At 43.0% G+C, this 16530-nt stretch overlaps 1 protein-coding gene across 15 annotated transcripts in view; it reads right to left on the reverse strand.

Moving 5' to 3' along the window:
- VPS52 (VPS52 subunit of GARP complex) overlaps positions 1-16530 on the reverse strand; it is a 45063-nt gene that overhangs the window by 3762 nt on the left and 24771 nt on the right. For 3 of the 15 annotated variants that reach the window (XM_085565078.1, XM_085565077.1, XM_085565080.1), the window contains 7 exons: positions 16091-16246; positions 11846-11966; positions 10858-10953; positions 9651-9758; positions 8401-8466; positions 5118-5229; positions 2279-2397 (listed from right to left, as the gene is read on the reverse strand). In XM_085565078.1, coding sequence (XP_085421204.1) covers positions 2279-2397; positions 5118-5229; positions 8401-8466; positions 9651-9758; positions 10858-10953; positions 11846-11966; positions 16091-16246 — 778 coding nt within the window. Of the gene's footprint in view, positions 1-2278; positions 2398-5117; positions 5230-5522; positions 5729-8400; positions 8467-9650; positions 9759-10857; positions 10954-11845; positions 11967-13692; positions 13812-15113; positions 15195-15617; positions 15663-16090; positions 16247-16530 lie in introns of those variants that run through there. The other 12 variants (XM_085565084.1, XM_085565083.1, XM_085565089.1 and 9 more) reach the window with 10 other exon arrangements.

The following is a 16530-nucleotide window of genomic DNA, read 5'->3' on the forward strand; positions in this document are numbered from 1 at the left end:
AAAACCTGGAATGAGAATTCCCAAATTTCCACAATTTTATCCCAATTTTTTCCCACTTTTCTCCCACTTTTCTCTTATTTTTTACCATTTTTTCCTGGATTTTTCCCAATTTTTTTCCCTTTTTTCTCCCATTTTCCCCCTTTCCCCCCAGGATTTGCTGAGTCAGCGCACCTGGAAAAACTGGAATGAGAGTTCCCAAATTTCCACTCTTTTTATCCCAATTTTTCCCCACTTTTCTCCCATTTTTTACCATTTTTTTCCTGGATTTTTCCCATTTTTTTTCCCTTTTTTCTCCCATTTTCCCCCCAGGATTTGCTGAGTCAGCGCACCTGGAAAAACTGGAATGAGAATTCCCAAATTTCCACATTTTTATCCCACTTTTTCCCCACTTTTTACCATTTTTTCCTGGATTTTTCCCATTTTTTTTTTCCCTTTTTTCTCCCATTTTCCCCCTAGGATTTGCTGAGTCAGCGCACCTGGAAAACAGGGAATGAGAATTCCCAAATTTCCACAATTTTATCCCAATTTTCCCCACTTTTTCCCCACTTTTTCCCATTTTTTCCTGTATTTTTCCCATTTTTTTTTCCTTTTTTCTCCCATTTTCCCCCTTTCCCCCCAGGATCTGCTGAGTCAGCACACCTGGAAAACCTGGAATGAGAATTCCCAAATTTCCACAATTTTTTCGCACTTTTCTCCCACTTTTCTCCCATTTTTAACCATGTTTTCCTGGATTTTTCCCTTTTTTTCCCCCCATTTTTCTCCCATTTTTCCCCTTTCTCCCCAGGATCAGCTGACTCAGCACTTCCTGGAAAACCGGGAACGGGAATTCCCAAATTTATGCACTTTTATCCCAATTTTTTCCCACTTTTTCCCCCAACTTTTCTCCCATTTTTTCTCATTTTTCCCCATTTCCTCCACATTTTTCCTCCCATTTTCTCTCATTTCCCCCTGGATTTGCTGACTCAGCACTTCCTGGAAAACTGGGAACGAGAATTCCCAAATTTCCAAAATTTTATCCCAATTTTTCCCCACTTTTTACCATTTTTTCCTCCCATTTTCCCCCATTTTTCTCCCATTTTTCCCCTTTCTCCCCAGAATTTGCTGAGTCAGCACACCTGGAAAACCGGGAACGGGAATTCCCAAATTTCCACAATTTTATCCCACTTTTTTCCCCACTTTTTTCCCCATTTTTCTCCCGTTTTTTACCATTTTTTCCTGGATTTTTCCCAATTTTCCCATTTTTTCCCATTTTTTCCTCACAATTTTTCCCCTTTTCCCCTCGGATCCGGGAAAAAAGAGGGAAAAAAAGAGAAAAAAATGGGAAAATGAACGAAACAGGGAAAAATGGGGGGGAAATGGGAAAAACTGGGGATAAAAGCGGGGAAAATGGAAAAAAAGAGGTGAAAAAGAAGCAAAAAGATAAAAATGGGGGAAAAGGTGGGGAATGGGGAAAAAAGAGGAAAAATTCAAAAAAAAGAGGGGAAAATGGGAAAAAAAGAGGGAAAAATGGAGAAAAAAGAGGGAAAAATGGAGAAAAAAGAGGGAAAAATGGGAAAAAAGTGGGGAAAAATGGGAAAAAAGTGGGAAAAGAGGGAAAAAAGAGGGAAAAATGGGGAAAAAGTGGGAAGAATGGGAAAAAAGAGAGAAAAATGGGAAAAATGGGGAAAAAAGAGGGAAAAATGGGGAAAAAGTGGGAAAAATGGGAAAAAGAGGGAAAAATGGGAAAAAAGATGGAAAAATGGGAAAAAAGAGGGAAAAATGGGGAAAAAAGAGGGGAAAAAGGGAAAAAGAGGGAAAAATGGGGAAAAGAGGGAAAAAAGAGGGAAAAATGGGGAAAAAGTGGGAAGAATGGGAAAAAAGAGGGAAGAATGGGAAAAAAGAGGGAAAAATGGGAAAAAAGAGGGAAAATGGGAAAAAAGAGGGAAAAATGGGGAAAAAAGAGGGAAAAATGGGAAAAAAGAGGGGAAAAATGGGAAAAAAGAGGGGAAAATGGGAAAAATGGGGAAAAGAGGGAAAAAAGAGGGAAAATTGGGGAAAAGTGGGAAGAATGGGAAAAAAGAGGGAAAAATGGGGAAAAAAGAGGGAAAAATGGGAAAAAAAGAGGGAAAAATGGGAAAAAATAAGGGAAAAGAAGCAGAAAAAAGCGGGAAAACCAGCGGGAATCAGGGTCAGAGTTGGAAAAAACTCCCGAGGTGGGAATTTGGGGAATTCTTTTGGGAATTCTTTTGGGAATTCTTTTGGGAATTCTTTTGGGAATTCCGGGAGCGGCGGCGCCCACCTGGATGATGCCGGTGCCGACGCGGAAGTTGCTGAAGGATCTCATCACGTCCTGGCTCAGCGCCTCCACCGCGCCCTTCCAGCTCCCGGAAAAACCCCGGATCAGCTGCGTCACCCGCGCTGCCGTCGGCAATTCCCAACAGTCCACAAATTCCGGAGGTTTCCCGCTTTTTTCCCCGCTTTTTTCCCAATTTTCTGCCATTTTCCCCCCGTTTTTTCCCATTTTTCTCCCCGTTTTTCCGCCATTTTCTGCCATTTCCCACCACTTTTCCCCCCATTTTCTCCACTTTTTCCCCCATTTCCCCCCAATTTTTCCCACTTTTTTCCCACTTTATTCCCCATTTTCCCCACTTTTATCCCAATTTTCTGCCATTTTTCCCCCATTTTTCCCCCATTTTTTCTCCCCGTTTTTCCGCCATTTTCTGCCATTTTCCAACACTTTCCCCCCACTTTTCCCCTGTTTTTCCCCCAATTTTTCCCCGTTTTTCCCACTTTTTCCCATTTTTCCCCTTTTTTCCCACTTTTTTCCCACTTTATTCCCCATTTTCCCCGCTTTTATCCCAATTTTCTGCCATGTTTTCCCCATTTTTTCCCATTTTTCTCCCCTTTTTTCCGCCATTTTCTGCCATTTTCCAACACTTTCCCCCCACTTTTCCCCTGTTTTTCCCCCAATTTTTCCCCGTTTTTCCCACTTTTTCCCATTTTTCCCCTTTTTTCCCACTTTTTTCCCACTTTATTCCCACTTTTCCCCACTTTTATCCCAATTTTCTGCCATTTTCCCCCCATTTTTCCCATTTTTCTCCCCGTTTTTCCACCATTTTCTGCCATTTTCCAACACTTTTCCCACCATTTTCCCCACTTTTCCCGTTTTTTCTCCATTTTCCCCCAATTTTTCCCAATTTTTCCCACTTTTTCCCATTTTCCCCTATTTCTTCCCACTTTTTTCCCACATTTTTCCCGTTTTCCTCCATTTCCCCGCAATATTTCAATTTTTTTCTATTTTTTCCCCATTTTTAACTCATTTTTTCCCTGTTTTTTCCCATTTTCCCCGTTTTCCCGTTTCCTCACCCTCGTGCCCATTCAGTTTCCCTCCCCATTCACATTTTCCCCCATTTTTCCCCCATTTTTTCCCCAATTTTTTCCATTTTTTTTCCATTTTTTCCCCATTATTCCCCATTTTCCCGTTTTTCCCAATTTCCCCGTTTTTCGCCCCATTCTCACCCTCATGCCCACACAGTTCCTCTCTCCACTCCCATTTCTCCCCCATTTTCACCCATTTTCCCCATTTTCCCCCCATTTTTCCCCCATTTTTTTCCATTTTTTTCCCATTTTTTCCCCATTATTCCCCATTATTCCCCATTTTCCCAATTTCCCCGTTTTTCGCCCCATTCTCACCCTCATGCCCACACAGTTCCTCTCCCCATTCCCATTTCCCCCCCATTTTTCCCCATTTTCCCCATTTTCCCGTTTTTCCCAATTTCCCCGTTTTTCGCCCCAATCTCACCCTCATGCCCACACAGTTCCTCTCTCCACTCCCATTTTCCCCCATTTTTCCCCCATTTTCCCCCCATTTTTCCCCCCATTTTTCCCCGATTTTTTCCATTTTTTCCCCATTTTTTCCCCATTATTCCCCATTTTCCCATTTTTCCCAATTTTCGCCGTTTTCCACCCCATTTTTCTCACCCTCATGCCCGTGCAGTTTCTCTCGCCATTCCCATTTCCCCCCCGTTTTTCCCCCATTTTCCCCCCATTTTCCCCCCATTTCCCCCCATTTTCCCCCCGTTTTTTTCCATTTTTTTTCCATTTTTTCTCCATTATTCCCCATTTTCCCATTTTTTCCCAATTTCCCCGTTTTTCGCCCCATTCTCACCCTCATGCCCACACAGTTCCTCTCTCCACTCCCATTTTCCCCCCATTTTTCCCCATTTTCCCCCCATTTTTCCCCCCGTTTTTTTCCATTTTTTCCACATTTTTTCTCCATTATTCCCCATTTCCCGTTTTTCCCAATTTCCCCGTTTTTCGCCCCATTCTCACCCTCGTCCCCGCGCAGTTCCTCTCCCCATTCCCATTTCCCCCCATTTTTCTCCCATTTTTTCCCCATTTTTTCTCCAATTTTTTCCATTTTTTTTCCATTTTTCCTCCATTTTTTCATTTTTTCCCAATTTCGCCGTTTTCCACCCCATTTTTCTCACCCTCATGCCCACACAGTTCCTCTCTCCACTCCCATTTTCCCCATTTTCCCCCCATTTTTTCCCCATATTTTCCCCATTTTTTTCTATTTTTTCCCCATTTTTCTCCATTATTCCCCATTTTCCTGTTTTTCCCAATTTCCCCGTTTTTCGCCCCATTCTCACCCTCATGCCCGCGCAGTTCCTCTCTCCACTCCCATTTTCCCCCCATTTTTCCCCATTTTCCCCCCATTTTTCCCCCCGTTTTTTTCCATTTTTTCCACATTTTTTCTCCATTATTCCCCATTTCCCGTTTTTCCCAATTTCCCCGTTTTTCGCCCCATTCTCACCCTCGTCCCCGCGCAGTTCCTCTCCCCATTCCCATTTTCCCCCCATTTTTCCCCCATTTTTCCCCCATTTTTTCCCCCATTTTTTCCATTTTTTTTCCATTTTTTTCCATTTTTTCATTTTTTCCCAATTTCCCCGTTTTTCACCCCATTTTTCTCACCCTCATGCCCACACAGTTCCTCTCTCCACTCCCATTTTCCCCCCATTTTTCCCCATTTTTCCCCCATTTTTTCCCCAATTTTTTCCATTTTTTTTCCATTTTTTCCCCATTATTCCCCATTTTCCTGTTTTTCCCAATTTCCCCGTTTTTCGCCCCAATCTCACCCTCGTGCCCGCGCAGTTTCTCTCCCTCTCCGCGCTCCAGCAGCGCCTCGGCCTCGCGCACGAACCCCACCAGGCCCCCGAAGGGCGGCGCCAGCAGCTCCTCCACGAACTCCTGCGGCCCCAAAATCCCGGGAATTCACCCCAAAATCCCACATTCCCAAAAAAGACCATTTGCCCGTTTTCCCCCCGTTTTTTCCCCGCTTTTTGCCCGTTTTTTCCCCAATTTTTCCCCATTTTTTCACAGTTTTTCCCCATTTTTGTCCCAATTTTTCCCCATTTTTTCGCCCATTTTTCCCCTTTTTTCTCCATTTTTTCCAATTTTCCCCAATTTTCCCCATTTTTCCCCAAGTTTCCCAATTTTTCCCCATTTTTGTTCCCATTTTTCCTGTTTTTCTCAATTTTTTCCAATTTTTCTCTTTTTCACCCATTTCCCCCCAATTTTCCCCCCATTTTTACCATTTCTCCCCTTTTATTCCCATTTTTCTCCTTTCCCACCCATTTTTCCCATTTCCCCCAATTTTCCCCATTTTTTCCCCATTTTTCCCATTTTTCCCCTTTTCTCCCCAATTTTTCCCACCCAAGGTTGGCGCCAGCAGCTCCTCCACGAACTCCTGCGGCCCCAAAATCCCGGGAATTCACCCCAAAATCCCACATTCCCAAAAAAGACCATTTGCCCTTTTTCCCCCCGTTTTTTCCCCGCTTTTTCCCCATTTTTTCCCAATTTTTCACCATTTTTTCCCAGTTTTTCCCCATTTTTGTCCCAATTTTCCCCCATTTTTCCCCCATTTTTTCCCCATTTTTTGCATGTTTTTTCCCCATTTTTTGCCCATTTTCCCCGTTTTTCCCCTTTTTTTCCAGTTTTTCCCCATTTTCCCCCATTTTTGTCCCAATTTTCCCCCATTTTTGTCCCTATTTTTCCCCATTTTTCCTCAATTTTCCCCCATTTTTTCCCTGCTTTTTCCCCATTTTCCCCCATTTTTCCCCAAGTTTCCCAATTTTTCCCCCTTTTCCCCAATTTCCCCCCATTTTCCCCCCATTTTTTCCCAATTTTCCCCCCATTTTTCCCGTTTTTCTCCATTTTTTCCAATTTTTCTCTTTTTCACCCATTTCCCCCCAATTTTCCCCATTTCCCCCCATTTTGGCCCAATTTTTCCCCATTTTTGTCCCAATTTTTTCCCCCATTTTTTGCCCTTTTTCCCCGTTTTTTCCCCCCATTTTTTCCCCTATTTTTCGCCTATTTCCCCCATTTTTCCCAATTTTCCCCATTTCCCCCCATTTGTTCCCATTTTTGTCCATTTTTGTGTCCATTTCCCCCAGTTTGTTCCCATTTTTTCCCCATTTTCCCCCATTTTTCCCATTTTTCCCCATTTTTTCCCATTTTTACCATTTTCCCCCTATTTCCCCCCATGTTTTCCCCCATTTTTGGCCCATTTTTCTCGGATTTTTCCCCAATTTTTCCCCATTTTCCCCCAATTTTTTTCACATTTTTTCCATTTTTTCCCTTTTTTTTCCCATTTTCCCCCATTTGTTCCCATTTTTTTTTTTTTGGGTGAATTTTGGTGCAAATTCCAGCGGTTTCGGGCTGAATTTCGGGCTGGATTTTGGGGCGAAATCCGGCATTTTCAGGGTGAATTTTGGAGCGAATTCTGGCAATTTTGGGGTGAATTTTGGGGTGAATTTCGGGCTGGATTTTGGGGCGAATTCCGGCGTTTTTGGGGTGAATTTTGGGGTGAATTCCAGCGTTTTCGGGGTGAATTTCGGGCTGGATTTTGGGGCGAAATCCGGCATTTTCAGGGTGAATTTTGGAGCGAATTCTGGCAATTTTGGGGTGAATTTTGGGGTGAATTTCGGGCTGGATTTTGGGGTGAATTCTGTCAATTTCGGGCTGGATTTTGGGGCGAATTCCGGCGTTTTTGGGGTGAATTTTGGGGTGAATTCCAGCGTTTTCGGGGTGAATTTTGGGGTGAATTCTGGCGGTTTCGGGGTGAATTTTGGGGTGAATTTTGGGGTGAATTCGCTGGATTTTGGGGTGAATTTTGGGCTGAATATTGGGGTGGATTTTGGGGTGAATTCTGTCAATTTTGGGCTGGATTTTGGGATGGATTTTGGGGCGAATTCTGGCGTTTTCAGGGTGAAGTTTGAGCTGGATTTCGGGCTGGATTTTGGGCTGAATTCTGGCATTTTCGGGCTGGATTTTGGGCTGGATTTTGGGGCGAATTCCGGTGTTTTCGGGGTGAATTTCGGGCTGGATTTTGGGGTGAATTCTGGCAATTTCGGGCTGGATTTTGGGGTGAATTCCGGCGTTTTCAGGGTGAATTTCAGGCTGAATTTCAGGCTGAATTTTGGGGTGAAATCTGTCAATTTTGGACTGGATTTTGGGGTGAATTCTGGCAATTTCGGGCTGGATTTTGGGATGGATTTTGGGGTGAATTCTGGCGTTTTCGGGGTGAATTTCGGGCTGGATTTTGGGGTGAATTCTGGCAATTTTGGGCTGGATTTTGGGGTGAATTCTGGTGTTTTCGGGGTGAATTTTGGGCTGGATTTCGGGCTGGATTTTGGGGTGAATTCTGGCAATTTCAGGCTGGATTTTGGGGTGAATTCCGGCGTTTTCGGGGTGAATTTTGGGCTGGATTTTGGGCTGGATTTTGGGGTGAATTCTGGCAATTTCGGGCTGGATTTTGGGGCGAATTCCAGCGTTTTCAGGGTGAATTTCGGGCTGGATTTTGGGGTGAATTCTGGCAATTTTGGACTGGATTTTGGGGTGAATTCCAGCGTTTTCAGGGTGAATTTCAGGCTGAATTTCGGGCTGAATTTTGGGGTGAATTTTGGGCTGGATTTTGGGGTGAATTCCGGCGTTTTTGGGGTGAATTTCGGGCTGGATTTTGGGCTGGATTTTGGGGCGAATTCCGGCGTTTTTGGGGTGAATTTCGGGCTGGATTTTGGGGCGAATTCCGGCGTTTTTGGGCTGGATTTTGGGGCGAATTCCGGCGTTTTTGGGGTGAATTTCGGGCTGGATTTTGGGGTGAATTCCGGCGTTTTTGGGCTGGATCTTGGGGCGAATTCCGGCGTTTTTGGGCTGGATTTTGGGGTGAATTCCGGCGTTTTTGGGCTGGATTTTGGGGCGAATTCCGGCGTTTTCGGGGTGAATTTCGGGCTGGATTTTGGGGCGAATTCCGGCGTTTTTGGGGTGAATTTCGGGCTGGATTTTGGGCTGGATTTTGGGGCAAATTCCGGCGTTTTTGGGCTGGATTTTGGGGCGAATTCCGGCGGTTTTGGGGCTGACCTGCGTGCGCGCCGACAGCAGCTGCTGGAACCCCTCGACCTCTTTGCTCTCCTCGGCCGCTCGCTCCTGGAACCCCAAAAATCCCCAAATGGCCCCAAAATCCGGGGCAAAAAAACGGGAAATCGGGAAAAACGAGGGAGTTTGGGGGGGAAAGGGGAAATTTGGGGGAAAAAAGGGGAAATTTTGGGGAGGAAAGGGGAAATTTGGGGGAAAAAAGGGGAAATTTTGGGGAAAAATAATGAATTTAATGGGGGGAAAAGGGAAATTTGGGGAAAAAAATGGGAATTTTGGGGAGAATTTTGGGGGAAAATGGGAATTTTGGGAAAAAAATGGGAATTCTGGGAGGGATTTTGGGGGAAAATGGGAATTTTGGGTGAAAATGGGAATTCTGTGGGCAATTTTGGGGGGAAATGGGAATTTTGTGGGGAATTTTGGGGGAAAATGAGAATTTTGTGGGCAATTTTGGGGGGAAAATGGGAATTTTGGGTGAAAATGGGAATTCTGTGGGGAATTTTGGCAGGAAATTGGAATTCTGTGGGGAACTTTGGGGGAAAATTGGAATTTTGTGGGGAATTTTGATATAAAATGGGAATTTTGGGGGAATTTTGGGGGAAAATGGAAATTCTGGGGAAAAATGGGAATTTTTTGGGGGCAATTTTTGGGGAAAATGGGAATTTTGAGGGAATTTTGGGGGGAAATCGGAATTTTGGTGGGAATTTGGGGAAAAATGGGAATTTTGGGGCAATTTTGGGGAAAAATGGGAATTTTGGGTGAAATATGGAAATTTTGGGATAAAATGGGAATTTTGGGGGAATTTTTGGGGAAAATGGGAATTTTGGGGGCAATTTTGGGGAAAAATGGGAATTTTGGGTGAAACATGGGAATTTTGGGATAAAATGGGAATTTTGGGGGAATTTTGGGGGGAAAAGGAAAATTTGGGGGAATTTTGGAGCATCCTGGGTTGATTTGGGGGCATTTTTTGCTATTTTTGGGCCATTTTGGCGGGGATTTTTTGGGAATGTTTTGGGATTTTTCGGGAATTTTGGGGCAATTTGGGAATTTTGGGAATACCGTCAGCACGCTGAGCATCCTGTGCGAGTTGGGGATGAGGAACTGGAGCTGCTCGGGTGAATTTGGGGCATTTTTGGTGATTTTGGGGCCGTTTTTTGCTATTTTGGGGCGATTTTCGCCGGGATTTTTTTTGGATTTTTTGGGAATGTTTTTGGGAAATTTGGGAATTTTGGGAATACCATCAGCACGCTGAGCATCATGTCGTAGTTGTTGATGAGGAAGATGAGCTGCTCCCGGCGCGACGGGAACTCGGCGGCCGCGCGCAGCACCAGGTTCTCCACCTCCAGCTGGGGCAAAAACGGGAAAAAATGGGAAAAAATGGGAAAAATGGGGAAAAATGGGGAAAAACGGGGAAAAAATGGGAAAAAAATGGGAAAAAAATGGGAAAAAAATGGGAAAATGGAGAAAAAATGGGGGAAAATGGAGAAAAAATGGAGGAAAAATTGGGGAAGAAAAGGAGAGGAAATGGGGGAAAATGGAGAAAAAATGGGGAAAATGGGGGAAAAATGGGAAAAATGGGAAATAACGGGGGAAAATGGGAAAAAAATGGGAAAGACATGGAAAAAAAAAAGGGAAAATGGAGAAAAAATGGGGGAAAATTGGGGAAGAAAAGGAGGGGAAATGGGGGAAAATGGAGAAAAAATGGGGAAAATGGGGAAAAATTATAAAAAATGGGAAAAATGGGGAAAAATGATTAAAAATGGGGGAAAATGGGGGAAATAGGGAGAAAATGGGGGGAAATGGAGAAAAAATGGGAAAAATGGGAAAAATGGGGAAAATGGGGAAAAGTTGAGGGAAATAGGGGGAAAATGGAAAAAAAATGGGAAAAATGGGAAAAATTATAAAAAATGGGGGGAAATAGAGGGGAAAATGGAGAAAAATGGGGAAAATGGGAAAAATGGGGGAAATAAGAGAAAAAATGGGGAAAATTGGGAAAAAATAATAAAAAATAAGGGAAAATTGAGAGAAATACAGGGAAAATGGGGGGAAATGGAGAAAAAATGGGAAAAAATGATAAAAAATGGAAAAATGGGGGGAAATAGGGGGAAAATGGAGAAAAAAATGGGAAAAATGGGGAGAAATTATAAAAAATGGGGAAAAATGCGGGGAAAATGGAGGAAAATGGGGAAAATGGGGAAAAAATTCCAATTTTTCCCATTTCTCTTCCAATTTTTCCCCATTTTTTGCTCCCAGTCCCTCCCAGTTAATCCCAGTTCGTCCCAGTCCCCATTTTCCATCAATTTCCCACCCAAAAATCTGATTTTTCCTTGTTTTTTTTCCGATTTTTTCCCCGTTTTTTGCTCCCAGTCCATCCCAGTCCCTCCCAGTCCATTCCCAGTTTATCCCAGTTTATCCCAGTCCATCCCAGTCCATCCCAGTCCGGACCTGCAGCCGGCCCAGCAGGGCGTCGCTCCTCTCGCTGGGCAGGGTTTGGTTGATGCTGACGATGGCCGAGGAGAACTCGGCGTAACGGCGCGTGATCTGGGGCAAAAAACGGGGAAAACGGGCAAAAATGGGGGGGAAACGGGGAAAATGGGAATTATCGGGGGGGAAATGGGGAAAAAATGGGGGAAAATGGGGGAAAAAAGTGAATAATTTGGGGGAAAATGGGGGAAAAGTAGGGGAAAATTTGAATTATTGAGGCAAAAAAAGGGGGGAAATGGGGAAAATGGGAGAACATAAGGAAAAATGGGGAAAATGGGAATTATCAGTGGGAAAATGGGGGAAAAATGGGGAAAATTGAAATTATTGGGGGGATATGGGGAAAAAAAGGGAAAAAAAAGAGGGGAAATGTGGAAAATTGGAATTATTGGGGGAAAATGGGGAAAAATGGGGAAAAAATGTGGGGAAAAATGGGGAAAATTGGAAAAATGGGGAAAATGGGGAAAAAGTGAATAATTTGTGGGAAAATGGGGGAAAATTCCCATTTTTCCGTGATTTTCTCCCCACAATTCCCATTTCCCCCCAAAAATTTCCATTTTCCCCCCAAAATTCCCATTTCTCCCCCATAATTCCAATTTTCCCCCCAGAATTCCGATTTTCCCCCATAATTCCCATTTTTCCGGATTTTTCCCATTTTTCTGGGATTTTTTTCCATTTTCTCCCCAAAATTCCCATTTTTCTCCCAGAATTCCCATTTTTTCTCCCAGAATTCCCATTTTTTCTCCCAGAATTCCCGAATTTTCCGGATTTTTCCGGGAATTCCTCACGTAGTGTGGCCGTGTGTCGAGGCTCAGCCTCCGGGGGTCGCTGCCTCCCCTCCCTGACCCCAAAATTCCCATTTTTTTTCGTTTTTTTCCCATTTTTTCTCCCAGAATTCCCATTTTTTCTCCCAGAATTCCCGAATTTTCCCGTTTTTTCCGGGAATTCTCACGTAGTGTGGCCGTGTGTCGAGGCTCAGCCGGCGCGGGTCGCTGTCGCGGACGCTCCTCGTGTGCAGCTCCAGGATCAGCTCCAGGCGCGGCCACAGCAGCTCCAGCAGCCACGCCCAGTACCTGCAATTCCCAAAATTCCCAAATTCCCGAATTCCCAAATTCCCAAAATTCCAAAAATTCCCGAAATTCTCTTGGAAATCCCCAAAATCCCCTTGAAAATCCACCAAAATTCCATTGAAAATCCCCTTGAATCCGCCCCGAACCCCCCGAGCTCCAGCCCAGAATTCCCAAAATAATTCCCGAAATTCCTGAAATTCCTGGAATTGAATTCCCAAAATTTCCGAAATAATTCCCGAAATTCCTGAATTCCCGAAATTCCCGAATCCCCGAAATTCACAAAATTCCCCAAATCCCCAAAATTCTCACAATTCCTGAAATTCCCCAAATTCCTGAAATTCCCGAAATAATCCCCAAAATTCCCAAATTCCCAAATTACCAAAATTCCTAAAATTCACAAAATTCTCTTGGAAATCCCCCAAATCCACCAAAATCCCCTTGAAAATCCCCTTGAATCCGCCCCGAACCCCCTGAGCTCCAGCCCAGAATTCCCAAAATAATTCCCGAAATTCCTGAAATTCCTGAAATTCCCAAAATAATTACCGAAATAATTCCCGAAATTCCCTCAGAATTCCCAAATTTCTCTCAGAATTCCCCAAATTCTCTTGGGAATTCCCCAAATCCACCAAAATTCCTGAAATACTTCCCGAAATTCCCCAAATTCCCGAACTTCCGGATTTCCCAAAATTCCCAGAATTCCCTAAATTCCAAAAAATCCCAGAATTCCCAAAATAATTCCCAAAATTCTCCCGGACTTCCCAAAATTCCTGAAATTCTCACAATTCCTGAAATTCCCAAAATTCCCTCAGAATCCCCAAAATTCCCGGAATTCCCAAAATTCCCAAAATTGAATTCCCGGAATTCCCGAAATAATTCCCAAAATTGCCCCGGACTTCCCAAAATTCCCCAAATTCCCAGAATTTTTATGTTTTTGGGGAAATTGTGGGGAATTTCGGGATTTCCCACTGAGAATTCTTGGGAATTTTGGGAATCCCGGGGAATTTTGGGATTTCCGGCTGGGAATTTTTGGGAATTTTGGGAATTTTGGGAATTCTCAGCCATTGAGGGCAGGGACACCCCTGGTGAGGGATTTTGGTTGAATTTCTGATGGATTTTTGGGAATTCCTGCTCGATTTTCGTGGGAATTCCGGGGAATTTCTGATTTCCGGCTGGGAATTTTTGGGAATTTTGGGAATTTTGGGAATTCTCACCCGTCCAGAGCAGGAACCCCCCTCTTGGCCATGAGGATTCCTGAGGTGTTTTAGGGTGAATTTTTAACGGATTTTTGGCAATTTCTAACGGTTTTTCATGGAAATTCCGGGGAATTTCAAGATTTCCGGCTGGGAATTTTTGGGAATTTTGGGAATTTTTGGGAATTTTGGGAATTCTCAGCCATTGAGGGCGGGGACACCCCTGGTGAGGGATTTTGGTTGAATTTCTGATGGATTTTTGGCAATTTCTAATGGATTTTCGTGGGAATTCCGGGAAATTTTGGGATTTCCGGCTGGGAATTTTTGGGAATTTTGGGAATTGTTGGGAATTTTGGGAATTCTCACCCGTCGAGGGCCGGGACCCCTCTCTTGGCCATGAGGATTCCTGAGGTGTTTTAGAGTGAATTTCTAATGGATTTTGGGTGAATTTTTGACAGATTTTCGTGGGAATTCCGTGGAATTTTGGGATTTCCGGCTGGGAATTTTTGGGAATTCCGGGGAATTTTGGGAATTCTCACCCGTCGAGGGCCGGGACCCCTCTCTTGGCCATGAGGGCGCGGAAGCGCAGCGCCAGGTGGATGCAGAGGAAGACGGCGATGGCGTCGTAGCAATCGGCCACGAAACTCTCCAGGTGCTTCTGGAAGGTTCCGCCGCTCAGAATTCCCGGAAAAAAAACCGGGAATTGCCGGGAAAAACCCTCGGGAATTCTCGGGAAAAACCCCGGGATCAAAGGGGAAAAAACCCCCCCCAGGGAATGGGAGGGGAAAGGGTGGAAAAGGAGGGGAAAATTCATAGAAAAGCAGAAAATTGTCAGGGAAAATTCCCCAAAAAATGGGAAATATTCCAAATGGACCAAAAAAGCGCAAATTGGCCCCGAAAAATCCCGAAATAGCCGCAGAAATCCCCAAATAAACTCCCGAATCGACGCCCCGAAAATCCCCAAATTGGCTCCCAAATATTCCCAAAAAATCCTCAAATATTCCCAAAAAATCCCCAAATATTCCCAAAATAATTCCCCAAATATTCCCAAAAAATCCCCAAATCAGTTCCCAAATATTCCAAAAAATCCCCAAATATTCCCAAAAAATCCCCAAATATTCCCAAAAAAATCCCAAATATTCCCCAAATAATTCCCCAAATATTCCCAAAAAATCCCCAGAAAATCCCCAAAAAATCCCCAAATATTCCCAAAAAATCCCCAAATCGGCTCCCAAATATTCCAAAAAAAATCCCCAAAATTCCCAAAATTCCCAAAAAATCCCCAAAATTCCCACTCCTGAAATTCTGGAAAAATCCCCAGAAAATTCAAAATAAAGCCAAAAAAAATCCCCCAAAAGTCAATGAAAAATTCAAAATAAACCCCCCAAAAAAACCCCAGAAAACGCCCTAAAAATCACCGAAAAATCCCCCAAAATGGCCCAAAAATCCCCAAAAATTCCTAAAAGTTAAAAAAAAATCCCAAAAAATACCAACACCCAAAATCCCCGAAAAAATCCCCATAAAATCCAAAATAAACCCTAAAAAATCATTAAAAAATTCAAAATAAATGCTAAAAATTCCCAAAAAAATCGAAAAAAATTCCCAAAAAATTCCTAAAAATTCCCAAAAAATTCCCAAAAATTCCCACACCCAAAATCCCTGAAAAAATCCCCATAAAATTCAAAATACACCCTAAAAAATCATTAAAAAATTCAAAATAAATGCTAAAAATTCCCCAAAAAATCCCAAAAAATTCCAAAAAAATTCCCAAAAAATTCCCAAAAATTCCCACACCAAAAATCCCCATAAAATTCAAAATACACCCCAAAAAATAATTAAAAAATTCAAAATAAATGCTAAAAATTCCCAAAAAATCCCCTAAAAATCCCCTAAAACCCCCTAAAAACCCCCAAAAAATTCCCAAAATTCCCAAAATTCCCAAGAAATTCCGGGGATTCACCTGGAGCATGGCGAGGGTCCTGCCCATGACGGCGTTGAACAATTCCTGGGGCGGAGACCCCAAAAAACCCCCAAAAATCCTCTAAAAATCCCAAAAAATCCCCAAAAAATCCCCAAAAAATTCCCAAAAATCCCAAAAATTCCAACACCCAAAATCCCCGAAAAAATCCCCATAAAATCCAAAATAAACCCTAAAAAATCATTGAAAAATTCAAAATAAACCCTAAAAAATCATGAAAAAATTCAGAATAAATGCTAAAAATTCCCAAAAAAATCCCCAAAAAATTCCAAAAAAATTCCCAAAAAATTCCCAAATAATTCCCACACCCAAAATCCTCGAAAAAATCCTCATGAAATTCAAAATACACCCCAAAAAACCATTAAAAAATTCAAAATAAATGCTAAAAATTCCCAAAAAATCCCCTAAAAATCACCTGAAACCCCCTAAAAACCCCCCAAAAATTCCCAAAATTCCCAAAATTCCCAAGAAATTCCCGGGATTCACCTGGAGCATGGCGAGGGTCCTGCCCATGACGGCGTTGAACAATTCCTGGGCGGAGACCCCAAAAAACCCCCAAAAAATCCTCTAAAAATCCCCAAAAAATCCCCAAAAAATCCAAAAAATTCCCATAAAATTCCCAAAAATTCCAACACCCAAAATCCCTGAAAAAATCCCCGTAAAATTCAAAAGACAACTCCAAAAAATCATTGAAAAATTCAGAATAAATGCTAAAAAATCTCAAAAAAATCCCAAAAAAATCCCAAAAAAATCCCAAAAAAATCCCAAAAAATTCCCAACAATTCCCACACCCAAAATCCCTGAAAAAATCCCCATAAAATCCAAAATAAACCCTAAAAAATCATTGAAAAATTCAAAATAAATGCTAAAAATCCCCCAAAAAATCCCTAAAAAATCCCATAAAATCCCCCAAAATTCCCAAAAAATTCCCAAAATTCCCAAAAAATTCCGGGATTCACCTGGAGCATGGCGAGGGTCCTGCCCATGACGGCGTTGAACAATTCCTGGGCGGCGGCTCCGGCCACGAGGAAGAATTCGCTGAGGAAGGCGAACTCGCGGCAGGCGGCGTCCAGCAGCGCAAAGTGCTGCGAGCGGAAAAGCGCCTCGAACGGGAACTGCCAGCGGGAAAAAAAACCGGGATCAGCGCGGGGAAAAACGGGAATAAAATTCCCGGATTCCCCAAAAAAAACCGCGCGGAAATCCGACGAGTTTTGGGGATTTTACGGCGATTTTATGGATTTTTTTCTGAATTTTTCTGCATTTTTTTGTGATTTTTTACAAATTTTTTACAATTTTTTTCCCATAGTTTTCTGGGAAAAAATTGGGGAAAAAAGAAGAAAGAAGTGGGGAAAAAAATTCCGGAATTTTCCCAAAAAAACCCGCACGAAAATTGGGCGAA

This window comes from Lonchura striata, chromosome 35 (genome assembly GCF_050655825.1).
Source record: "Lonchura striata isolate lonStrDom1 chromosome 35, ASM5065582v1, whole genome shotgun sequence".
Classification (NCBI taxonomy): domain Eukaryota; kingdom Metazoa; phylum Chordata; class Aves; order Passeriformes; family Estrildidae; genus Lonchura; species Lonchura striata.